The sequence below is a fragment of the Asterias rubens genome, chromosome 22 (assembly GCF_902459465.1).
Source record: "Asterias rubens chromosome 22, eAstRub1.3, whole genome shotgun sequence".
NCBI lineage: Eukaryota > Metazoa > Echinodermata > Asteroidea > Forcipulatida > Asteriidae > Asterias > Asterias rubens.
This window is the reverse complement of record NC_047083.1, coordinates 8,770,494-8,797,959: the sequence shown is the minus strand read 5'-3', so window position 1 is coordinate 8,797,959 and position 27,466 is coordinate 8,770,494. Positions and strand designations below refer to the sequence as shown.

General features: G+C 38.8%; 2 protein-coding genes across 2 annotated transcripts; one reads left to right on the top strand and one right to left on the bottom strand.

Annotated features, from left to right (window-relative positions):
- Positions 1 to 2,124: 2,124 nt before the first annotated feature.
- LOC117305356 (transmembrane protein 53-like) lies at positions 2,125 to 6,439 on the bottom strand. The gene is made up of 4 exons (XM_033790225.1): positions 6,257 to 6,439; positions 5,359 to 5,613; positions 3,925 to 4,170; positions 2,125 to 3,459 (listed from the first exon to the last, which is right to left on the bottom strand). Exons 1-4 carry the CDS (start codon positions 6,308 to 6,310, stop codon positions 3,034 to 3,036), a joined length of 981 nt encoding a protein of 326 aa, XP_033646116.1. The 5' UTR covers positions 6,311 to 6,439; the 3' UTR covers positions 2,125 to 3,033.
- Positions 6,440 to 10,010: 3,571 nt separating this feature from the next.
- LOC117305273 (cysteine--tRNA ligase, cytoplasmic-like) lies at positions 10,011 to 27,016 on the top strand. The gene is made up of 16 exons (XM_033790114.1): positions 10,011 to 10,032; positions 11,870 to 12,047; positions 13,104 to 13,299; positions 14,764 to 14,913; positions 15,346 to 15,486; positions 16,919 to 17,007; positions 18,178 to 18,412; positions 18,896 to 19,024; positions 19,550 to 19,783; positions 20,968 to 21,068; positions 22,143 to 22,332; positions 22,937 to 23,005; positions 24,043 to 24,124; positions 24,904 to 25,052; positions 25,466 to 25,609; positions 26,833 to 27,016. The coding sequence occupies exons 1-16, from the start codon at positions 10,014 to 10,016 to the stop codon at positions 26,977 to 26,979; spliced, it is 2,253 nt and encodes a 750-aa protein (XP_033646005.1). The 5' UTR covers positions 10,011 to 10,013; the 3' UTR covers positions 26,980 to 27,016.
- Positions 27,017 to 27,466: the final 450 nt, after the last annotated feature.

Sequence of the window (27,466 nt, the reverse complement as noted above, 5' to 3'; positions counted from 1 at the left end):
AGAACCACAGAACATTTTACTCCTAAGTAGGCTTTATTTTTTAATGGCATTAAAACTTGTGACAATTATTTGAATTTCTACTTGTACAGTATTGTTTACATTGTAAAGCTACTCTCAAATCTACTCCAGGGGGCTGAGATGGTTTAAGAAATTAAACAAATAGCGCTGTTATCAGAGATAATAATATGGAGCGTCGAGTTTGAAATGATGTAGAAGCCATTATTGCTATTATTATTATTATAAATAATATGATATTTCCTTGGTGACATCACAGCCCAGAGTTTTGCAAAGTTAGGTCTCCACAATAATTAAACACTTTTAATGAGGACAATTTAGTTTTACAAATTATTCATTTGTGGCAAGCTTTTCAGATCCACAATTTCAGTTGTAAAATTGAAATAATAAAAAACACAATGGCAAACGGAGGCTCCATTTTATGGCATTAAAATTTGAGACGATTATTTTAACTTGATTGAGTTAAGTATAGCTATTACACTAGTCTAGTGACCTACAAGTGACCTAGTTAAGAGAAACTTAGCAAGTCTAGTTAACTAGTATTATAAACTAATTTAGTTACTGTCTACTCCAGTACTGTCAGGCAGTAAATATTTGTCAATTTAATACTGATTTATAGGCAAAATTATAAATTATACAATGTCAAAGTATCAGCTGAATTCGGTGTCTGCTTCAAAGGGAATCCTTTCTCAAAATCAGCTGCAGTGCATCATGCTACGTCAGTATTTATTGCAATTAATTTGTTTCAAAGGCAGTGGACACTATTGGTAATTACTCAACATAAATATTAGCACAAAACCTTACTTAGTAACTAGTAGTGGGGAGAGGTTAATAGTATAACACATTGTGAGAAACGGCTCCCTCTGAAGTAGTGTAGTTTTCGAGAAAGAAGTAATTTTTCACGAATTTTATATCTGAAAGCACACAACTTCGTGAGATAAAGGGTGTTTTTTCTTTCATTATTCTCTCGCGACTTCGACGACCAATTGAGCTCAAATTTTCACAGGTTTGTTATGGTTGAGATACACCAAGTGAGGAGACTGGCCTTTGATTGGCAATTACCAATAGTGTCCAGTGTCTTTAACAATCTATGACCCAATATATATATATAATTTGGTTTGCGGTAACACCATGTGTGTATCTACTTGCCAGGTAGAGTTTGCTCTTATAGAGAAATGTCTTTCTTTATTCTACTGTCTACTGCCGCGGAGTAGATAATCGGATGTTCGGGAGACTTCTCAGTTCTGAAAAGAACTGTCCTGCTATTTAACTACTTCCCGGGCGGAAGGTATAAGAAAACTGGCTGGGACTACTACTTTAGCTTATAGGGTCGTAATTAACTGCACTACCGCCGAGTCAGTTCTTGAATTTGTGTCAACGTTTTGACTAGCTTACCCTACCGTTAAACAATTATTTAAAAAACATGAAATATATTAACTGACAGCACACAACATTAGTTTGACACATCATTAACTGACCAGACTTTAAAAGGTCTGGGTACTTTTTCTATGACAGAAAACACAATGTCCACAGATTTACATTAAACTTACACAGTTTGAAGATAATGAGTTTCCCTTAAAATATTACTTGCTGTAGTGCTGTAGTATTTGAGAAACGAGTAAAATCCCAAATCCTTTTAGTCACAATTATATTGCAATTGTTCTTTGGGAAAAAAAATGCATAAATCATTGAGTTGTATAACACATTATAAATTTGTATTTTCAACTCATTATTGAAAACAAAAACTAATCCGATTGTTTTTTACTTTAAGTAACAGATACATATAATTATTGTTCCACACATACAACACAATAAACTGGTGCTAACAATTTTGTAGCTCTTTGAGCAACACAATATAATGCAATTCAATAAACAGATTTTGTTAAGACATAAATCTTATTCAATATAAATACATCACTTTACTTCCCACGACCATAATTCATCTATTTTTAACAATGATTAATCTAAACTTAGAGTTAATTATTCTTAGATGTTAAGTTTGCATCGAGGATAAAGAATATTCATTTCGGTATTACAGGTACCCATTATACACTGATATGTGTTAGCACTGTGTACTTACCAGAGCTCTGTGAAAAAAAATCACAGGCATATTACTCGGGTGGGATTCGAACCCACGACCTTTTCAATTCTAGATCAGTGTCATACCAACTAGACTACCGAGATCTAAGTTAATTTTGCCTCAGGTATAAAGAATATTCATTTTTGTTTTTACCCATAATAAGCACTGTAATACTCAATACTTTCCAGAGTTCTGTGAACAAAATTACAGGGATATCACTCGGTGGGATTCGAACCATCGAGTTTCTTTCTTTGTAAATAAGTCCTATGTTTAAAAAACTACTGGTCCATACATGTACACACAATTTTTGCGGGGTAAAGACACAACCTTAACAAATATTGAACTTTATGCTAAGCTCAACACCCAACTTGAAGATAGCGGCAACTGTTTGAGCCTATGTACATCATATCCTACCCATTTCACACAACCTCTAAAAGTTTCTTGAAATTTGAGCGCAAGTTTAGCTTTTTTTATCATGGATTTTGTTTCGATATTAACAATCAAAATAAGCAATGTATTTTTTTCTTTACATAATCACTGGTCTGTATTTCAGACATAAATATTTTTCTTGGCATTTTGGTAATACTGGCTGAACTTCATAACAAGTTTCCTTCCCGACCGAACTAATTTTAATAAATTTATCACGACCCATAAAGACGTCTCTCTAACATTAAGACCAAAAAGACTACAATCTAAATGTGTGACCAAACAGGGACCAAACAACTTGTAGTAAACTTTAAGAAAGTCTTGGGCAATATTCTTAACCCCATGCAAGCATGGATTGAATGTAGTCTGCAGCACCGAATCAATTTAACTCAAGCAATACCTTGCGGAAGGATTTTGGAGTACATGAATCTGTGCAATGCTTACTCGACAAACTACACTTGAGCATGGGCAATATTTTACCGAAACGAGCCATAATAAATACCATCTTTGATTCATTTCTTTTCCTCTACCTCATCATCCCTACCTTCCTCTCCGACGAAATCAGCCAACTCTTTGTTCTCGACGACCGCCTCACGGAAATACTGAATCCGACTCAAGAAGCCCTTCAAGGTACTCATATACTCATTCTGGTGTTTATACATGTGACTCACGTGCGGGGAATCCTCAAACGCCTTGCTGTATACATTGTCGTAACCCATGTTGGTCTTCAAACTCGACATGACTCGCTCGTTAGACTCAGCCGTGCCGACCGGGTCCGTGTGGGAATAGAAGAAGAGGGAGGGGGCGGAGACTGGGTTGTGGTGGAATGTGTAGGAGCTCTTGTGGTAGTGCTTTGTGGCTGCGGAGTTCATCACTCTCAGGTACATCTGTAAACTTGTCTGCATGCTGCGCTGGGCAAGGGGGTTCTTGGTTAAGGCCTATGAAACAAAATTAAAATAATATTTTAGAGAAACTCTCCCTTTGCTAGGTTCTTTTTAGATTTGGCAGACTGCTATGTTTAGCTCTAATTTCCTTAAAGGGACTCGACACGTTTGATAAAGGTCAAAGGTCAGTACTCTCGTAACATAACAAAATCTGTGAAAATTATTCAAAGGAGAAGGGGTTTGCCCCAGTGTTCCTGGATCAATTGGCAGAATTTTGTGCCACAGCACCATGTAATCCATTACATGGTGCTTAAAAGGAATAATAATAATAACACAAAATTGTAAGCGCCTTTTCCTAAGGTTGTATTTGAGCGCTCTTAAGAATAGGTCTTACACTTCAAAAGGTAGCTCCACATACCTTGCAGACAAAAATAATGAGCGCTTTCATACAACCGTCGGGGTGTGATGAAGTGCTATATTAAGTTCTATAAGAATCTAGTATTATTATTATTCTCGCACCTTGGAAATCCCGACAGGAATATTCTGAAGATCGACGGGGCTATCGTAGATCTGGCCGATGATGCGGCTGGTGATTTCATGCGACTCTGTCTGCGAGGCCAGCATCTTCTGGATGATCTCTCCGTAGAGATAACCGCCGACGGAGAACCCGTGTACTAGGATTTGGCGGTCTCGCTGCTCCTTACTCTGAAGAAAGCTAACGACATCTCTAGCGATCACTTGGGTGCCAACTGTCGGCAGAAGAAGCTGAAAATCAACATACAGGGACAAAAATTGATTAGTAACCATGTTAATAATAATATCGAAGTCTTATATAGCGCACGTATCTACCAAACAAGGTACTCAAGGCGCTGAGTATATACAAACTTTCAGAAAGATAGGTTATTGCAGTGATGGATTCTGAGACCCAATTATATAGCACTTAAAAGGGTTTACAAGGTGCTACGGCGCATTAAGCAGCCACAACTAGGAACACCGGGCGAACCCCTTCTCTTTTCGACAAGTGCACTGGGTTCTTTTACATGCGTTACACAACACATGGGACCAACGGCTTTACGTCCCATCCGAAGGACGAAGCAATGGTAAAGTGTCTTGCTTTATAAGGACACAAGTGTCACGGCTGGGGATTCAAACCCACACTCTGCTGATCAGAAACACCAGAGTTTGAATTCTGTGCTCTTAACCACTCGGCCACGACACTTCTACATTGACCCAATTCACCTGACATCATTATTATAATTATCTTGGAAGCACCATATTCAGTGAAACCTATGAGCCCACCGAATAGGTAAGTGTGGCACAGTCACGTGTGATGTGCATGCAATGGGTCAATAGCAAGTTCTTCAAAACATCATCATGGTCACGTCCTTCAGCAGGTAGCACATGCAGCGCACAGGCCCTGCTTAGTGGCTACAATTTTTTTGTTTAGTTAATTGTTTGTTTTCGGTTTTTGGCATGTTGTGTGGCTTGGCGAAACTGGTTCAATCCAATACCATCCAACGCTCGCGGTATCACCAGTACCATTGGTACCATGATACTCAACACTCCATTGCCTTGCGCGTTTTCGCTACATGGAACAGGCAATTGGGGCGAGTAAACTGAATAAACCATGGGCTTGAGGCTGGTTTCTTAATGGTAGTCCTCAGGAGTGCGTTTTGGGGACCCCAACCAGAAACATTGGTCATCGGTTGAGCATTTTTGCGTGTTCAGTTGAGACGCGGTGATGATGCTCTTTAGACCAACCGGTAACCGATTTATTGATTCGGTTGGGCTTGGTTGGGGTCGCCAAAACGCACTCCTGTAGTCAACCAATGGTCGACCAGCCTGGGTTCGAGTCAAAGTGGTCAACCTTTAGTTAACCATGGTGCACACTCGAACTTGCTCCAATTCAGAAATAGCCTGAGTTTTACTTTAGGTCTGTGGCTAGACCCTCACCTGCATTGGACGAAGTTTAACTGTCAAAACATCGCAGCCTCTGCTCAAGTAGAACGCAGCAAAGTTATCAAGATGGCGTTGCTTCGCAGCAAGCCAGCTCAGCAGTAACACAAGAGGGCGGTCTTTAGGGGATTTGGTGCCAGCCGAGTTCGCTCTCTGTAGCGAGAGGTTGGAGTTGATCTTGATGACTGGGACATCTGGCTTCTTCGTTGCTGGAGTACCATAGCAGCGCACAATGTTCGGTTGCCAAGGAAACTGAAGTTTAAAAAGTAACATTTGTTTTATTTTATTTTTTATTTCAGCCAAATCAGACAGCGCAAGTGCCAAAAACAGGATGGATAAAAATATTATATATTACATAAAGTAGCCCCCCCCCCAACAAAAAAAACATGATAGAGATTAAAATAACAAAAAGGGAAAAGTTTCCGTATGGCGCCACCACTTTTTCATTCGATATGAAATAATATATTATCTAATTTACCTCAATGAGATATCCCTTTTTTGAAAAAATGAGTGAAAAGGTGGTGGCGCCATACGGAAAGTTATCCACAAAAAGTTATGCATTATAATTTATATTAGGCTGGCCTGTGCTGTGTGTTTGGCAATTCTTCTTCATTTATTAAATCATATATTAATTTAAGTAAAGAAAAAAAATCCAAATGCGTTGTTATATACGATCATTAAATACCAGACAGAGAAAAGTGTGAATTAAATGAGGAGATAAATGCCGGTACTTTAATAATGCTGGTAAAGAAAATAGACAGTATTTATAAAGTTTAGTGTACCATCATGTTTATACAAACAAGTACAACGTAAGTCGTGCGTAAAGTCGTAACGCCAACAAAATAAATGAATAAATTTTAATTTAAAAAACAAAGGGAAGAGTGGAAATATTTACCTCAGCTAAGCTTGCTAGACTTGATCGAGACCCGAGACCTGCTGCCCGCAACATTTTCTGGATCAATTAAATATTTATTACTTTAAGGTTTTTGAAGGATTTTTTGGGAGGAAATGGAATCGCCGAAAGGTTGTTTGCTGTAGTAATTGGTGGTACGTCAGGCGCGGGTGTAACGAGCTGATGCAGCATGCAGGTACATAAAAAATGCACACATGTACGCAATGCATGGAGACAATAAACTTGTTCAAGTCCGCCATTATATCAAAGGTGTTGTGAAAAATTGTACAAAGTTGACGTAGATAAAAGAATATTTTTAAAATTGTAATTTGTAAAGATATAAATTACCACAGGAAATATTTATATTAATTAAATATAATAAAAAATTACTGATAAATGTTTAACTACATATTAGTGAAAGTTAAGAAAAATAAAAGACTTGCAAATGTTTACCCTTTCTGGTAAAGCAATAGAGGGCGCTCCTAATATAAAACTTATGCCCTTTTCGAAACGACGGCTTCAGCTTTGGATTTGGCTCAGACTTCTTCTACTTATACTTGTATACTCGGTAGGGTCCATAAGGACAGGACGTAAAGCCGAGGGACTACTTGTCATGAGCGGTCCAGGGGTGCGTTGTACAAGGTGCAAGTAAAAAAGACTCGTTGCTGCTTATAATGTGAGCAGTCACCACTCCCCAGTAATACGAATAAGACAGCCATTCTTATTCTTCATTACAAGCAGACAGTATGTAAAATAAATAATATAAATACAAAAGTAAGACAAACAGTAAGAGAACAGGACATTACAAAACAACCCTAAAGTGATGGCCAGGATCAACAAAAGTATCACAGTTAAGGTATTCCAAGACGCTCAGTACCACGCCCACCAGTCAATAGAGCCGTCAGACACATCACTTCCCCGAGGTTTGCACCGGTCAGCATCCCGTCCTGAGAGCTTCCCAGAATGGAAAGAGGGCTATGGCATGCATTACCTTTTATACCACATAATTTCTCAAGCATGACCACGTCTTGAAAGGAAATAAGTGCGTCGTTATCAAAAAAAAAAAAAAAAAAAACAGTTGGGGAAAGTAAAGAATAAGGAAGATACGGCTCAGCAAACACACATGCTGGCTATTACAAACTGTGACCATGTAACAAGTTGTACAATGGCCTTCTGGCTATGATTGTAATTTCGAAAAACATGTTTTTGTTGCTTTGTTTATAATGTAACACAAGCACAGTGAGGGACACAAGCACAGTTAAAGCCACTGGACACTATTGGTAATTATCAAAGACTAGCCTTCACAGTTGGTCTATCGCAACATATGCATAAAATAACAAACCTGTGAAAAATTGAGCTCAATTGGTCATCGAACTTGCGAGATAATAATGAATAATGAAAGAAAAAATACCCTTGTCACACGAAGTTGTGTGCGTTTAGATTGATTTCGAGACCTCAAGTTCTAAATCTGCATGAGGTCTCGAAATCAAATTCATGGAAAATTACTTCTTTCTCGAAAACTATGGCATTTCAGAGGGAGCCGTTTCTCACAATGTTTTTTACCATCAACCTCTCCCCCATTACTCGTCACCAAGAACGGTTTATGCTAATCATTATTTTGAGTGATTACCAATAGTGTCCACTGCCTATTATTATACTTGTAAATAACCTGACTTGTCTATGAAATAAATGTTTATACTGTGTTCTGAATGAATTGAATTGAAAATCATTGAATTGACGTGCTCTGAGTAGTAAAAACTATAAGTGCAAGTTAAATACCTCCAATGATCAGCAGGAAGAATTTTAGACCATTATACCATGGAGGAATAAATAATTTATTCCTCCATTATTATACTGGTACTTTTTGCACACATTGTTATTTTATTGTGTTTTTTTTTTACCAGCATATAAATAAAAATATGGTCTTAGAGCCGGTTTATGAGACAGCCGTGGAAACAAGGATGTGCTTTGCTGGTAATGTCCTCCATAAAATACACTGTGTCATACTTTGATTTTCCTGCCGCATGGTGAAAGTTATAATACAATTTGTTCATGGCAATAATGGTACCGGTGTCGCATGCAATTATGTCCTTTATGAAATACTATGGGGACATTATTGCATATGCAATAATGTCCTGTCCGCCGGACGCTTTTGCATATGCAATCGTGTCCGTCCGGACGCTGCTGCATAATGCACTGTGTCCGCCCGATGCAGTTGTGTCCGCCCCCGTGCAAAACCGTTCCTGCAGTAAATTAAACGCCCTTGGTCGACGGAACACGTTCGACATTTTTTTTGTACAAGATAAGTGAATGTCATGAATGACATTGGAAAATAATGTTCGGCCGTTGGGTATTTGCTGCAATCATAAAATACGTGAATATTCATGCTACATAATACGTAGGTTCAGTGCATGCACGCTCGCTTACGCGCGCACATCACTTACAGTCGTGACTGTTTTTGCATAGCCCCGGACACGATTGCATATGCTAAATTGTCCGGAGCGGATAGTATTGCATGGCGGACACAATTGCATCTGACACCGGTAATAATTATTGTTAAATCTTTGGCCCAACTTTTCATCAGCTATTTATATTACGTCAGGACTTTCTGCTCAGCAAAATACACAGATCGTACGCTTACGATGACATGGTAGTTTCCATTTGGCAGGTAACATTATTTCTTGTAAGCATTATTATTTTGTAGCAAAATTTGGCTCGGTCGCGTTTATCATTCTCAACGGAAGGTACTAAATACTAAACTCCACAGCGGTTCGGCCCATCGGAGAATACCCGAGCGAGAATGACCTTATGACGTCATTTTGCATATGCTTGCATCTTTTAGACATGAAAATATTAACAACCATGTCCTAGTGGTTAGTCCACTCTTATGTAACAACTCCCCACACCTGCTGCTACAAATGTACTTGAATAAAGAGGTCTGAAGCAGTGCTTGCATCTTTTAAACATGAAAATATAAACAACCAGGTCCCAGTGGTTAGTCCACTCTTATGTAACAACTCCCCAAACCTGCTGCTACAAATGTACTTTAATATAGAGGTCTGAAGCAGTACTGATCTTTTAGACATGAAAATATTAACAACCAGGTCCTAGTGGTTAGTCCACTCTTATGTAACAACTCCCCAAACCTGCTGCTACAAATGTACTTGAATAAAGAGGTCTGAAGCAGTGCTTGCATCTTTTAAACATGAAAATATAAATTACAACCAGGTCTCAGTGGTTAGTCCACTCTTATGTAACAACTCCCCAAACCTGCTGCTACAAATGTACTTGAATAAAGAGGTCTGAAGCAGTACTTGCATCTTTTAGACATGAAAACGGAAATCATTAACAACCAGGTCCTAGTGGTTAGTCCACTCTTATGTAACACCTCCCCAAACCTGTTGCGTGGGGGGATCGTCGCGAACCGTGCCGGAATGTTCCGAGAGCACACGAAAAGTTCCGAACCGCTGTAGAGGTTAGTTTTTAGTGCCTTCCATTGTGTACACTTACTACAGAAAAGTCGGAACGTGTAGTTTATGTCAATAGTGTCAGTTTGAGGATAATGGGTGATAAGTTAAACACCAACTACACGTGCGTATATGTTTTTAGTGAATGATGATCACGATTTCGTGATTTCATCATTCACCAAAAATATATACGTACGTGTAGTTGGTGTTAAACTTATCACCCATTATCCGCAAACTGACACTATTGACATAAACTACACGTACTTACTAATAATCGCTCCCACGTAAAAAACATGGCGGCGCCCACAGATGGTAAGCAAGTTCTTATCGGAGTAGCTCACTGTTTTATTGTTTGTTAAGTTTTTGTATTCGTTTATAAAACCCAAACTAACATTATATTGTAGATAAGTCTATACTGGTAGTAGTAGCTAACAATTGCTTTAGTTGACATATTATTAGGTCTTTAGTTTAACAATGAACTGGCACTGGTCAGGGCGATGTCATCGTGGTTCGTGGATGGTCATGCGACTCTGTTCGTTGTGTGGCGCAAAGTTCAATCCTCGCGCAAACTTCAGCCTCCGCTGAGCGCGCAAACTTGATGGCCCTATTTATATTAAATTATTTGTGCACGTAGGGCTAAGCCTGCGCACCAGATATTCCACGCAAGCTTCAAGATTGCGCGGGCGGCCAGATTGCGCCCAACAATACCACTCCACTCTGACTCCTCTGATTCTGAACTGAACTGAGTACGAGTGAGACCATGGTGAGACAGTGACAGAACAGGAACAAGTGACAATTCACACTCGCAGACATTTAATTACATTTCATCATCCGGCTGGCTAGCCTTCAGTATACAGTGCAGTGTGTACATTTGTAATAGACCTTATGCATTGACGCCATCTTTGAGGTCAAACGGTGACGAAACAATTGAAATGCACATAGATTGGCCAATGAACAACCTCCTTTTGACCTCAATGCGGGGGCGCCGTACTGAAATGACGTCATGTGCATAAGGTCTATTGTTGACTGTTTTAAGGCCGAGTAAAAAAAAAAAGGAGGAAGAGGGGCTTTTTATTTTTTATTTTTCATTTCAAGACGGCCGCCATTCTTTGTCAAATATCCATTGTTTTCTCTACTGCTGAAATACACAAAACATAAATGAAACAATTTAGTCGAGGCATTCAGACAAGACATTCAGATTGTTTTTGCTGAGATCATTTAAAAAAACCCTATTTAAAAAATTAAAATAAATAATGTGCATAAAAAAATAAAATAAAAAATAAAATAAAAAAGGAGGCGGCCTGTAAAAATGAAGCGGGGGGGGGGGGGGGGGGGGGGGGACGCGAAACATTTTTTTTTTTATACTTGGCCTAATTACTTTGAATTGTTTTGTATTGTAGTAATTTGTAGTTCAACTAGTTCAATGTTGCAAATAATTATGTACACATTATTTTGGAAATCAATCTATAATAATATTTCTAACTGAAAAGTTACCACTTTTTTATTCACTCGCAAATTAGTATAGTATTTTATTTACTAAAAAATTAGTTTTCTCTTTTTATTTTTTGTAAAAATTAGTATTAGTGAATTCAAAGGGTTTTTTTCTTTTTCTGAGGATCTTTTTTTAAAAAGTTAAAACCTAATTACGTACTACAGATCACAACTACAACAAAAACTAAACAGAATAAATGAATGAATATGGATTGTGACTAAAACCTTACGGACCAGTGAATACACTAAATTAGTTGCAACAATGTAACCCTCCTCCCGACGGCCGCCAGGCCGGAGAGTTACGAGATTCTTTTGAGCGGCAAATGACAATCTGGTCCAACACGTATAATTTCGACAACTAGTCACCAGATTTGCCCCATTTTTACCATCACCATAACCCAACCTTCCCTCACCCACAAATGTCAATCCTAACCCTAACCCTAACCCTAACCCTACCCCTACCCCTACCCTTACCCCTACCCCAACCCAACCCCTAACCCTAACCCTATATTTGCAAGGAGCAAGGATTGAAACGGGCATTGGTCTTACAGGCCCAATGACTTCAATGGCTACAATGAAATTAACAGTGCTCTACAACTGCGCTCTAGAGGGCACTAGCTATTTTTTTTATATTAATGGATGAATCCTTCCCCCTCAGCTAAAAAGAGGACACAACCCCCCTGGGAGAGTCCCAGTGGAACAGGCCAACCAAAGCTGCATCTGTACAACAGTTTGACAAGGCGGAAGGAACCATTTGTGCCACAGGATGGGAAAAAAGTCTCTTGGTATAGCTGCGGACCGACGGTGTATGATGCTTCACACATGGGACATGCTAGGTATGAAATACATTAAAGGCAGTGGACACTATTGGTAATTACTCAAAATAGTTATCATCATAATACCTTTCTTGATTACAAGTAATGGGGAGAAGTTACTAAAATAAAACATTGTGAGAAACGGCTCCCTCTGAAGTGATGTAGTTTTCGAGAAAGAAGTAATTTTCTGCGAATTTGATTTCGAGACCTCAAGTTTAGAATTTGAGGTCTCGAAATCAAGCATCAGAAATCACACAAATTCCTGTGACAAGGGTGTTTTTTCTTTCATTATTATCTCGCAACTTCGCTGACTGATTGAGCTCAAATTTTCACAGGTTTGTTATTTTATGCATATGGTTAGATACACAAACTGTGAAGACTAGTCTTTGACAATTACCAATAGTGTCCACTGCCTTTGACCTGGGTTCTTCCCACAGTGGTCGGTGCCAGAAAACTTGCCAGGCACTCGGGTTCCCCAACCACCACTGAAAGAATTTTCTCTGTTTCCGACCACCACACATTTTTTAAATCTTTAAATTACACTTGCAATTTCCTTTCAAAAGGAAAAGTTGGGTATTTACCAGTAAAAATGGCATCCAAAGCCATAAATTTGAGCACTTCTTTGATTTTTGAGTCTATTATGATCTACTGTGTAACTGATGCACCTCACAATAGAGAAACATTTTTCCACCACTTAAGAAATCCTGGGCAGACCTGGGGTCGATTTCACAAAGAGTTAGGACTAGTCCTAGGAGATATACAAATTGCATGGTTAGTCCCAAGTTAGGACGAGTAACTGGTCCTAACACGAGATAAGACTAGTCCTAACTCTTTGTGAAATCCACCCCAGAACCGTGCTCCCAAATAAACTAGCTTATTGGGCAGATACACGCAAACTGCGTGTCTGTACGTACACAAATTAGTTTCATCATTGAAAATAAGATAATGCATAAAACTTCTTTTTACAATGAAAAACATTTAAACTTCAATTACGTAACCTGCATTTTTCTTCTGCATAATCTTTGTGGAGCAAAATTTGTAATAAAATAAAACTTGTTCTAAATTTGTGTATTTCAGATCCTACATATCCTTTGACATCTTACGTCGCGTCTTGACGTATTACTTTGACTACGACATCCTCTATGTTATGAACATCACAGATATCGATGACAAGATCATCAAGCGAGGGCGAACTAACTTTTTATTTGAACGATACCTCGGTGAGGCATTGAGCATTGAGAGGCGATTGAGTGACGTCCAAGAGGCAATGAAGGTAAAAACTTAATTTTGAAGTTTGGCTACTCCACCATCTTTCTCTACTCTTGCCACTTCTTACTCCTCCGTATTCTACCATCTTACTACTCTAAACTTCATCCCACATATTCCACCATCTTACTTCTCTTTACTCCACCATCTTTCTCTACCATCTTACCACTCCTTACTCCTCCATATTCGACCATCTTATTACTCTTAACTCTACAATCTTCATCCCACCATACTGCACAATCTTTCTCCTCTATTCTCCACCATCTTACTCCTCTCTACTCCACCATCTTTCTCTACCATCTTACCACACCTTACTCCTCCACATTCCACCATCTTATTACTCTTAACTCTACAATCTTCATCCCACCATACTGCACAATCTTTCTCCTCTATTCTCCACCATCTTACTCCTCTCTACTCCACCATCTTGCTCTACCATCATGCCACTCCTCCCTCCTCAATATTCGACCATCTTATTACTCTTAACTCTACAATCTTCATCCCACCATACTGCACAATCTTTCTCCTCTATTCTCCACCATCTTACTCCTCTCTACTCCACCATCTTGCTCTACCATCATACCACTTCTTACTCCTCCATATTCAACCATCTTACTACTCTTAACTCTACAATCTTCATCCCACCATACTGCACAATCTTTCTCCTCTAATCCCCACCATCTTACTCCTCTCTACTCCACCATCTGTCTCTACCATCTTACCACACCTTACTCCTCCATATTCCACCATCTTATTACTCTTAACTCTACAATCTTCATCCCACCATACTGCACAATCTTTCTCCTCTATTCTCCACCATCTTACTCCTCTCTACTCCACCATCTTTCTCTACCATCTTACCACACCTTACTCCTCCATATTCCACCATCTTATTACTCTTAACTCTACAATCTTCATCCCACCATACTGCACAATCTTTCTCCTCTATTCTCCACCATCTTACTCCTCTCTACTCCACCATCTTGCTCTACCATCATGCCACTCCTCCCTCCTCAATATTCGACCATCTTACTACTCTAAACTCTACTATCTTCATCCCACCATACTCCACCATCTTGCTCTACCATCTTACCACTCCTTACTCCTCCATATTCAACCATCTTACTACTGTAAACTTTTCAATCTTCATTCCACCATACTGCACAATCTTTCTCCTCTATTCTCCACCATCTTACTCCTCTCTACTCCACCATCTTTCTCTACCATCTTACCACACCTTACTCCTCCACATTCCACCATCTTATTACTCTTAATTCCACAATTTTCATCCCACCATACTGCACAATCTTTCTCCTCTATTCTCCACCATCTTACTCCTCTCTACTCCACCATCTTTCTCTACCATCTTACCACTCCTTACTCCTCCATTTTCCACCATATTGCTACAATATTTATATAATTTCTAAGACTTATTTATACAAAAAATTGTTCTTCCTCTTCTTTTTGACAGTTGTTTGATTCTAAGAAAGCTAAGGAAACAAATCCTGATAAACAACAGATGTATGCTGGCATATCCGATGCAACAACCAAAGCGATTGATACGCTACAAAGCGCCCTCAAGAGTCCACAAGGAGAGAGTGAGAAAGAGCAATTCAGCAAGGTCCGTTCAGTTATATTAAACCAGGGGTGCATTCTATTTGTGTTTATGTAGGTGTTGTTTCTTGTTAAGAAAATACTTATAGTGTGTGTTTGTTGGTTGATAGCGCAGTCAGATGTAAAAAAAGAGAACTTCAAAATACCTACCTACAATACAGCAAAAGAAACGTTACCCACAAAAATGTTGGTGTCGCAATCCTCATTACAAAGCGCTGCCATATTGACATCACAAAGTTCGCACCAAATCGTTCCAAGGATAAAAAATATTGGCGCGAATGGTTGCGATATGTTTGCGCAAGTGGAAGCACGCCATGATTTCATTAAAATACATCATCAGTGCCAATTAATTACTGACTTTACTGTTTTCTGGGTCACTACAGAAAAAAAATTGTGTTTGCCGTCCAATGGCATCCCCTGTTTGATTCCTTCACTGTAGGCACTACTGGATGCAGCAAGAGACCCTCTCTGTGATTGGCTGGATGCTCAACATGGGTCAGAGGTCAAGGACAAGTCGATCTTCTTTAAACTCACGCAGCACTGGGAGAGAGAGTACCATGAAGACATGGAGGCTTTGAATGTAAGAAATAATAATAATAATAATAATAATAATAATAAAACCATTCTTATATAGCGCATATCACCGTGAGGTCCCTATGCGCTGTAAAAGGAAATCAACAATTATTGTACAAAGTAAACAGATATGTTTTCAACCGGGTTTTGAATTGTTCTGATGTCTCAGCCTGTTTAACAACCTCTGGAAGACTGTTCCATAACTGAACTGCTGCATATTGGAAAGAGCGGGAACCGTACGACTTGGTTTTGATAACTGAGGGGGTCAGAAGGGATTTATTTGAAGATCGCAGATTCCTGGTTGTTTTGTACTCCTGAACTAAGCTTTGAAGATAAACAGGGGCAATACCATGGATACCAATAAAGAAAGATTTATTTTGCCCTGCCGGTAATTAAAGCTCAAACAAAAGAACTTGTCCAGGTAATAAGTCAAGAAAGACTTGGCATATTACCTCCAAATATGTGGATTGGGTCCTGGGATCCCTCAAATGTCAAGGTATTTATGGCAAAATAAATTTTGTTTTAATGAAACTCGCCAGACACACCTGAAGGCCACTGCAGGGTGTGGGCTACAATCAACCTTTTTTCCAGGGGGCTGTTGCCACCTACTCCTGGGGCTAAAACAGGGTTAATAATAATAATAATAATGATAAGACTTGTAATGCGCATGTGTCCACCCTGCTGGGTGTTCAAGGCGCAGTAAAACCAAAAACAAAACAAAAACAAAACACAACACAAAGAAAAAACAGACACAACAAAATTAGTCATTGAAAACCTGTGACATAAGATAAGTTTTGAGAAGAGACTTGAACTTTGCGGTACAAAGACAAGATCGAAGATTAAGTGGTAGAGAGTTCCAGATGCGTTGCGCGGCTGAAGAAAAAGACCTGTCACCCCATGAGTGTCGAGACTTGGGTTCAATGAGGGGAAGCCCCCTTTACAGTCCATACGGATGTAGACTTGGGTATCATCAATCAGAAGCCTGGCTCAGGCCTGTATGCTTCGTTTTTGTAAGGGCAAGGGCACCAAGGCATTTACTCTTTGACAAAGGGCACCCTATGAGGAAATTGTAAATTTCTACTGGAGCATTTCAAGGGCACCAAGGCAATGGCAAGGGGCAACGGAGGCAATCGCCTCCGTTGCCTCCGTGAAGTATCAGGCAGAAAGCACTACTGGTGGAGCAGAAAGCACTACCTCCCCAACTTAACGAAGCAATCAAGGTTAAGTGTCTTGATTAAGGACTCCAACTTTGATGTGTGGATTGGTCTTGGGATCACCCAGAAGCCTATTGTTTTTAAACCCTCGAAGTCAAATGTCAAAATCATTGAGGTTAAAAAGAAAGATATGCTGTCTATGTGATAACTCAATAATGAGATTAATCACAGTGGGGCATTTGTTTTCGTCAACACACCATTCTTGTTTTTTGTTTGTTTCCACAGGTCTTGCCAGCTGACGTTCTCACCAGAGTGAGTGAATACGTACCTGAAGTTATCACCTTCACCCAAAAGATTATCGAAAACGGTTTTGGGTGAGTTTTAATACGATTCTGAGTTTCTATGGTGTGTCGAGGCCGAGCAGTCAAGTGCACCGGATTCGAACTCTATAGACCGTATTGAATAACCCATTTTTGCTATGAAAAGTCGCCATCTTGTAGGGCAAACCGTATGCGCGTCCAAACGCGTACATCATCAAAGCACGCAGCACGCAACATTCCCGGTTTGATTTCTACGGCACATGCACGCACACACACACGCACGCGCACAGACGCCATCGTGTAGGTCAGATATTTGAATGGTGACGTCATATCCAATCTGGCCTATTGTTTCTGATCAGCAGAGTGTGGGTTCAAGTCCCGGTCTTGAAACTTGTGTGCTTTAAGAAAGACAATTAACATTATTGCCGTAAAGCCATAGGTCCTGTGTGTCTCAAAGTTTATGTAAAAGAACCCAGTACACTTGTCTTCAAGAGAATTAGTTTGCCCCAGTGTTTTTTGGTATGATTGGCTGTAGATTGCGCCACAGAACTTCCAGCTTCCCTAAAATATTACTTGCTGAAGTGCTGTAGTGTTTGAGAAACAAGTAAAACAATGTGACAAAAATAATCATTTGAGCATGTACCACGTATTTATGCGACTTTCCTGAAAATGTTGCTCTGTGCTTTTCACTTTTTTGACGACTAATGAAGATAAATTATATTATACAGGTAAATTATATTACATACATCTTCATTCACAGTGAGTAAGGATTCATGTCATGGCCATACACTTGATCTGCAAAAGGTATCAAAACCCTTTAAATCCATTATACACTTTCGGTACAGAAAACAAAAAAAAGTTCACAGATTTACAAATAGTTTACAAGGTTTACAGAAGGTAATGGTGAAAGACTTCTCTTGAAATATTGTTCCATGAAATGCTTAACTTTTTGAGAAAACATTAAAACAATATCAATTCTCGATAGCGAGAATTACGGATTTATTTTAAACACATGTCATGACACGGCGAAACGTGCGGAAACAAGAGTGGGTTTTCCCGTTATTTTCTCCTGACTCCGATGACCGATTGAGCCTAAATTTTCACAGGTTTGTTATTTTATATATAAGTTGTGATACACGAACTGTGGGAATTGGACAATACTGTTTACCGAAAGTGTATAATGGCTTTAATGGAGTATAACGAAAACTGTTGTTGGATTTCTAGATATGAATCAAACAGTTCCGTGTACTTCACGACCTCCAAGTTCGACAGCGACCCCAATCACCACTACGCCAAGCTGGTACCCGAGGCCTTCGGGGACCAGGCAGCCCTCCAGGAAGGAGAGGGGGACCTCTGCATATCAAAAGATCGGCTGAGCGAGAAGAGGTCCGATAACGACTTTGCGTTGTGGAAGGCGTCAAAGCCCGGAGAGCCAGCTTGGGATTCACCGTGGGGTCAGGTGAGGGGTGAAGAGACTGAAAGAAAAAAACGGTTTGGCATTCCTTTTTCATAGGACCTTTAAAATCAAGGCCTCCTGACGGTGGATAGAGCAGAGACCTATTATAAACTCACTCTTCTATTTTGAGTGGTGTCCTCAGTCAATGATGTTGCAGCTGAGTGGTCCCCAAATCCCCTGTCCCTCATGCATGTAGGTATTTCTCCAACTGTCACAAACCCAGTGTCCCATAAGTATAAGTATGCTCTGATTGTCTTCTGGAGAATTCTCCAGAAGACGATCAGAGCATACTTATCGAACAGAAGACGATCAGAGCATACTTATTGAAACGTCGAGCTGAAACCAACGGTTCTTTTCAGAACCACCCCAACTCATTAGAGATAGTCATTACATGGTGTTACCGCAAACCTTTCTATATCGTATTTCCACCATGCAAAGTTTCAAATCCTACTTACTGTTACCTTGTTTAAATTCTTGTTGGTACAGGGTCGTCCAGGTTGGCATATAGAATGTTCCGTAATGGCGAGCAGTATACTTGGAGAATCCATGGACATCCACACTGGGGGTGTTGATCTACGATTCCCTCATCACGATAATGAACTAGCCCAAGCTGAGGTCAGTTTTGAATATTCTGTTTTCTGGTTTTGTCTTTATCTGAGTCTGATTCCGTAATTAACAGCAAACTAAATCATGCTAAGCATAGGATTAGACATACCAATTTTAGCAGAGTTTGAGTTTGAATTATTGCTGGAAAGTCAGAGTTGAAACTATTTGATTTAGGGGTCGTTCACAGTTATCAACATTTTTTACAAGTGTATAAACCGTACACATTTTCAATACACCCCCCCCCCCCTAAAAGTATACAAAGAAAAGTTTTTTTTTTCCCCCACACTATAAACTCTCCCAAAACCGTTATCAAATAGGACAGGACCAGGGTCTGATTTCATAGAGCTGCTTTTAAGCAGAAACTATTGCTTAACAATTTTCTGCTTAGCAGAATTCAGCAGGATACCAGTCACAAATTGTACAGGTGACTAGTATTTTGTGCTTAAGTAGCTCTATGAAATTTGACCCAGTTCTTAGCTACCTCAAATTAACTTCCCACTCAAACATTTATCTCGTTTTGATTTTCCCTGCCAGGCCCACTACTCCAACGACAACTGGGTCCGATACTTTCTCCACTCCGGCCATCTGACCATCGCAGGCTGCAAGATGTCCAAGTCCCTTAAGAACTTTGTCACGATAAAAGACGCCTTGAAGCAGTACACGTCTCGTCAGATTCGTCTTGTTTTTCTACTTCATTCCTGGAAGGATACGTTGGACTACTCCAAAGACACCATGGAGATTGCTCTACAGTATGAGAAGACTGTCAGCGTAAGTGGAGAACAACTTAAAATACATATTTTAAAGGTAGTGGACACTATTGGTAATTACTCAATATAGATATTAACGTAAAACCTTTCTTGTTGACAAGTAATGGGGAGAGGTTGGTGGTATAAAACATTGTGAGAAACGGCTCCCTCTGAAGTAACATAGTTTTCGAGAAAGAAGTAATTGAGGTCTCAAAATCAACTATCTAAACGCACACAAATTCGTGTGACAAGGGTATTTTTTCTTTCATTATTATCTCGCAAGTTCGATGACCGATTGAGCTTAAATTTTCACAGGTTTGTTATTTATGCATGTGTGAGATACACCAACTGTGAAGGCTAGTTTTTGACAATTACCAATAGTGTCCAGTGCCTTTAAGGCGTTTTTATTTTATTTTTTATTTATTTATTTTTTATTTTTTTATTTTTGTTACTTGACCATTAAAGGGTTTGGATACTGTGTCACAATGTCCACAGATTTACATTAAACTTACACGGTTTTAATTATGATGATGGTAGAAAGATTCCCTGAAAATATTACCTGCTGAGGTGCTGTAGTTTTTGAGAAACGAGTCAAACAATTTCAGGAAATTATTTTTTGCACGTAAAACGGATTTACGCGACTCTCCTGAAAACATTGCTCCGTGCTAGTGTTTCTTAGATATCGCCAGCCTGGAATATGAGATATCACGGGGTAAATGCATCAACAAATTACACTAACAAATCTCCAACTGTCTGACCATTCAATATGATATCATTATTTGTGTGGTTTCTTTTAAAAACAGATGGGGGTGTCGTGGCCGAGCGGTTAAGAGCACAGAATTCAAGCTCTGCTGATTCTGTTCAGCAGTGTGTGGGTTCGAATCCCGGTCGTGACACTTGTGTCCCTGAGCAAGACACTTAACCATTATTGCTTCTCTTGACCCAGGGGTAAATGGGGACCTGTGAGGGCAGAGATGGTTCTTGTGATTGATTTAGCCGAGTAGCGCATTTGTTGCACGAGGCTGTATACTCCCCAGGGAGCTGAGATGGTTTAAGGAGTGAATTAAGGCCCAGTGACCAGGGGTAATAATTTGAAGCGCTTTGAGACACCCATTCGGGAGTGAAAAAGCGCTATATAAACTCAAATATTATTATTATTAAAGAAGACACTGACAATTAATATTGTTTACAAATTTTATTTGTCAGGAATTTTTTCTGAATGTGAAAGCTGTTCTCCGCAGTACCCCCTCAAGCGGGATTGAAGCTTTTGAAAAGTGGAACGAGCCAGAACTGAAATTAAACGAACAGTAAGTCCTGATGTTACACTTTCATTTGAGTGCAACAAAACAATGCCCGGCCCAATTTTATAGAGCTGCTTAGCGGCCGATTTTGTGCTTAGTGTATGATTTTCATTTAATGGTGTTGCTAACCGCAAGCACATGAAAAGGCATGCTAACCTTCCGATGCTTACTGCACAAAAACAAATGACGTCACAATGCAAATCCATGGTGAATGCGCGATATGGCTCCCTAATTTTCTTCCTTACCTGTGAAATATGCTTACACTTTTGCAAACTTGTCTGCTATAGTAAGCACAAAAATTTGCTTACAGTTAAGCAGCTCTATGAAATAATTATAAAGAAACATTGGTTGTTAGAGTGTCGGCACTTTAGTTTGCAGGTCCTTGGTTCAATCTTGCTAAGCTTGGGCGATATCTATTTATTTTAATCACGATATATCGCCGACAATATATCGCGATATTCGATATATTCGCGATTAATCATCAGTCTTCAAACTCCAAGTGAAAGTTGTAGAGAGACAGTAATAGCATTAAGAGAGGTGTTCTAATGACCTATTCTTCTGGTTTTACTCCAAACCTATGGGGTGCAAGATGTCTCAGCTAGGAAATACATCGTGATATTTAATCGATATCGCGATATAAAAATCGCGATATATCACGATATATCACGATATATCACGATATATCGATATTTCGATTAAAACCAAATCAAAACCGATCCGATATCAAAATCGTTTGCAAATTAATATCGCGATATTCGATAATATCGTGATATCGCCCAAGCTTAAATCTTGCTCAAGTAAATCTTTCTTTGTTCATTCGCAAACTAATTACTATTTAGCCAGTCAGTTTCCCATGTCGTTTAAATAAGTTGGGATCCATTGCTACATGGCAGGTAGCAGTTGTATGGCTTCTATGACTGGCACCCCCGAACAAAGATATCAACAAAATAGGGAGACTGCCAACATAGGGCTAGATAACTCAGTTGGTAGAGCGTCAGCATGTGAACCATCCCCCTCAACTCAATTTCTCTTTGTTCATTCCCGAAACTTTCCTAACCTTCTTTACTTTTGTTTGGTCAGATTCCAAAACTGCAGAGCCAGAGTGAACGAGGCACTTTGCGATTCCATCGACACCAAAGCGTCATTAGAGGGTATGCGTGTCCTGATTGGCCAGTGCAATATCTATATGCAAGAAAGACGCTCGGCTAAGGTGGCGCCTAACCGCATGCTACTGCAGAACACAGCAGCATTCGTCACAAAGATGCTCAGGGTACAAGACTTTGATTTCTCTTTTTTTTTTTTTTTTTTTTTTTTTTTAACTTGCCCTTTTTTTTTTTAAACAACATCTCTCTCTTAACTATGCATTGAGTGTGTATTTGATGTATGCTTTTCTTAAATTTTAAACTTTTCTTAACGATGCTTTTTTGTTAGTATATTTGATGTGTACTTTTTCCCGTTTATATATGAATTATATTTTGTTAACTATGCTTTTGTGTGTGTGTATTTGATGTATGATTTTAACCTTTTACCCTTGACACTTCCGTAAAAATTGTTATTGTCTTTACTACTTTACTACACCTGTGGTTTGCCATTGTTTATTCATTATCATGTATATTAACTTTAATGATGTACACAAATGGCAACATTGAAATAAATGTATTGATATCAATTAATTGTAAATTAATCTACTTTCTAACGATGCTTTTTTTGTATGCGCATTTGATCCATGCTTTTACTCTATTATTGTTAATTTCTATTTTCTTAACTTTGTAGAAATGTTGTAAATTTGAATGGTGTGAACCTTTTGGTTTTTTTTATGCGAATGAATTTACCATTAAAAACAATAACATTTTTATATTAATATTATCCTTCAGATTTTTGGTGCAATAGAAGGTGATGAACCAATTGGTTTCCCGATGAGTGGAGCGGCAAAGAACAGCAATGTAAGTTCCACTGCCCAAACCAAAGTCCAATTTCATAAAACTGCTTAGAGACACTGGACACCTTCGGTAATTGTAAAATAATAATAATAATAATGGGCATTTATAATGCGCCGGTATCCATCTAAAGATGCTCATGGCGCAGTGACACAATAAACGGGAAAATGTTATGAAGTCCTCATTAGATGAGTCGTGAGGGAAGTTTTGAACAAAGCCATTGATGGAGAAAGTTTAACATTATCCGGCAAGTCGTTCCACAATGAAGGGGCAGCAGAAGTAAATGATCTCTCACCCCATGATGTTTTGGCCAGGGGTTTTGTTATTAGATCGCATAGACTGGCGGTTGGAAATATGGGGTTGGAGTCCTTCTGAGAGATATGGTGGTAAAGTGCCTTTTGATGAGCGATAGACATACACGACCATTCTTCTCACTTCGTGTATCTCAACATATGCATAAAATAACAAACCTGTGAAATTTTGAGCTCAGTTAGTTGTCAATGTTGCGAGGGAATAATGGAAGAAAAACGCCCTTGTTGCACAAGTTGTTTGCTTACAGATGCCTTGAGTTTGAGACATCAGCTGAGGTCTCAAACTCAATTCAAATATTTTAGTGAGAAATTCTTTCTCAAAAACTACTTTACTTCAGAGGGAGCCGTTGCTCACAATGTTTTATACTTTTCACAGCTCTGCATTGCTCGTTACCGATATGTTTTTGTGCCAATATATATTTTCAGTAATTAACAAAAGAGTTCAGTGCCTCTATTGACCCCTTTCACGCGTGCCACGCCCGGCGACTGATGCCACGCTCACCATGTTGGTGGGCAGTTAGTTTTATGTGTATTAACGCCACGTCACCTAAAATGCGCACTTCACTGCATAACGCACAGCATACTCTATGCATAGAGTTATATATGAAAACGCACAGTGAAATTGCCCACCAGTATGGCGCATTCAAGATTTTTCTGATGATGACGTCAGGTGAAATGGGTCAATAAAGCAAATTGACAACTAATTTTGTGGTTTTCTACCTGTTTCTGCAGGTTGAAGAGACTGTGATGCCTTACCTACAAGTCCTGTCGGAGTTTAGAGAGCAAGTTCGTCAAACTGCTCGGCAGCAAAAAGGTATGTCTAGAAAATATTTCATGAGATTAGGTGATGACCAAATATGTTTTTAATTGCTTCATGGCTTTTTACTCCCGTTTTTGTCCTGTCTTTCCCTTTGTTTACCCTTAAGGTCCCTTTCTCCCTGTGTTTGACAATATTTAGTCAATATTTGATATTAACAGTGTTTTTCCTTAATTGCTTTATCGTGCTTATGCATTTTTAGCTGAATTACTGTTTAGCTATCGGCTTTTCCCTTTGATCACATTTGAATGTCTCTTTCTCCCTTTGTTGACAAGTTTTCTCATTTTATTGCCTTTTAACAGTGTACTTACTTGATTGCTGTTATATTGTTCAAGTTTTGTGGATTTCTTTGTTCTAATGAATTTTTAATTAATATAATGTTAATATATCTATCTTTCTTTCCCCTGTATTGCTCTTAATAATCATTTCTCCCTTTTTTTACAAGTGTATTTAGTCTAGTACCTTTTAACAGTGCATTTGTAATTTGTTCTTGTTTTGTATTGAATTGTTTAAATTAAAACTAATAACTGTGTGTACTTTAAAACAAACATTTAACCATTTATTCCCCTGACCCCCCCCCTTTTGACTCCCTATTCATAGTTTACCCATTGCTTTTTTCTACATGCTTTCTGGCTCTCTCCATTCATGTATTTCCACTTCACTGCTTATGTTGCCCTTTTAGTTACCTGTTCATATTTATTGTGTCGTCATTTTGCTTTCGAGAAAGACTCTGCTAGGCAAGCCACTAACTATTTTTTGTGTTTTATTTTTTACAGTGATAGACATCTTGAAGTTGTGTGACGCACTGCGAGATGAAATCTTACCAGACTTGGGCGTCAGACTTGAAGATAGAGAGGACGGAGCAGCCGTGGTCAAACTTGTTGACAAAGAGACTATTCTACGAGAGAGAGAATTAGCTAAGCAGGTCAGTATACTTGACCCTTAACCCTTGACCCTTAAATGATCTGGACATCTTTGGTAATTGTCAAAGACCAGTATTCACACTTGGTGTATCCAAACAATGCATAAAATAACAAACTTGTGCAAATTTTGACTCAATTGGTCATCAAAGTTGCAAGAGAATAATGAATGAAAAAACATCCCTGTTGCACAAATTTGTGTGCTTTCAGATGTCTGTTAAAAGGCTTCAGGCCTAAAGTCTTATAATATTTGAGTAAGAAATTACCCCTTTATCAAAAACGTCCCATTGGATTTAATTTTGTCATGTTACAGAAAAGTCACTGAACTCTAACCCCCCAAAAGGCCAATGGGACCATGGCTTTACTGAAAAACAACTTGATGACATTGGACTTTTTTTTCTCTTTTTTTGTTTTTAAGCAAGCGGAGGAGAAACGGAAAAAGAAAGAAGAAGCCAAGAGGAAGGAATTGGAGAAGCAAGCGGCAAAAGACGCTCAGAGACGTATTCCTCCATCTCAGATGTTCCTACAAGAAACTTCCAAATATTCTGCATTCGATGACAAGGTAATTAAAGGAACATTACAGAATAGGTTTTTACTAACATAACAGTTGGTGGCAGTGTAAGCACTTTATGTAACCCACCATGTACATTAACTAATAAACCTGTAGAAGTTTGAGACCGACCGGCCATCTGGGTCACGAGAGAATAGTGAAAAAACGATTACAAATTTTGCATTGCATCGATGCCAAAATAAAAATGAATAAAACCCTCACTGAGTGAAGTTAGATTATTTATTTCTCATCAAATATGACATTTCAGACTGAAATATTTCATAGGATGTTTTCAACTATCATCATCATTAGACTGTTAAGTTTTATGTAAATCTGTGATCTTCACGATTTTGGTCTCTTACCAATTCTGTAACGTTCTTTTAAAATCACATAACTGCTGATGCTTATTAGAGTGATAGGGAACCAGACCTTTTTTTACCTCTGGCCTAATTCTTTAAGAAGGCGATTGCCTTCATGCCCCTGTTGCCTTGGTGCCCATGAAATGCTCCGATAGAAATTTCCAATTTCCCCATGGGATGCTTCCATTGATGTGTGTTAGCTTTGTATATTTTCGGAGTTCCTTATCAGTGTATTCCCTTCATTGCTTTATACTGTTGTATTGTTGTAATTATGCATTTTTAACTGAATTGATGTCTGCCTATCTTTTTTCCCTTTAATCACCTTAACTATATCTTTCTCCCCCTTTTGACAAGTGTACTCATTGTATTGCCTTTTAATAATGTATTTCCTTACTTGCATTGGTGTACAACTGTTTTATTTTTGCATTGTTCTCATGAAATTTTGAGTGAATTATGCTTTCAATCTATCTGTTTTTCCTTTAAAGACACTTGACACTATTGGTAATTGTCAAAGACTAGTCTTCACAGTTGGTGTATCTCAACATATTCATAAAATAACGTACCTGTGAAAATATGAGCTCAATCGGTCGTTGAAGTTGCGAGGTATTAATGAAAGAAAAAAACACCATTGTCGCAACATGGTCACACGAAGTTGTGTGCTTTCAGATCCTTGATTTTGAGACCTCAAATTCTAAATCTGAGGTCTCGAAATCAAATTCGTGGAAAATTACTTCCACCTTTGAAATTCTAGAACAGTGTCTTACCGACTAGACCACTAAGATTGCCCGGTAGCTAGAGGCAGTTTGAATCCTTTAATTTAGCAGCGGGAGGTCTTAGTTTTAATAAATTTTTCTTCTTTTCTTTTTCCTTTTCAAGGGAATGCCTACCCACGATGCTGAAGGGAAAGAGTTGAGTGGGAAACTGCTCAAGAAACTTGCCAAGCTCTTCCAGACGCAGGAAAAACTCCACAGCGAGTATTTGAAAAATGCTGGATCAGAATCAAATACTGCTTCTAATCAATGAGAAACATAATTTTATGTTTAATAGGCCATAGCACTAGTAGTACATAAGTAAATCTTGAATCTGGGTTGGATTTGACAAAGAGTTTTAACTAGTCTTAAAAGACTAGTCTTATCTCCAGAGAGGATGAGGTACTTATCTTAGGACTAGCCTTAAGTTTTTAACAACTCCTATGGCTAGTCCTGGGGTGAATTTCACAAAGAGTTAAGACTTTCTCGTCTTAAATTTAGGGCGAGGACTAGCCTTAAGTTTTTAATAATTCCTCTTCACTCTTTGTGAAATCAACCCAAGGAAAATTTAGTTTCAAGGGGCATCGTACTCCTGGGCCCAATTTCATAAAGCACATAAACGTGTAAGCACAGAAAATTTGTGCTTACCAAAAACAGGTTACCAGCCAAGCGACTGGTGCACCACTCAATTTTTGCTTAGCAAAGAATTCCTTTCGGCAGAATTTTCTACTAAACAGCTTTATGACCATAGAGCCAGACAT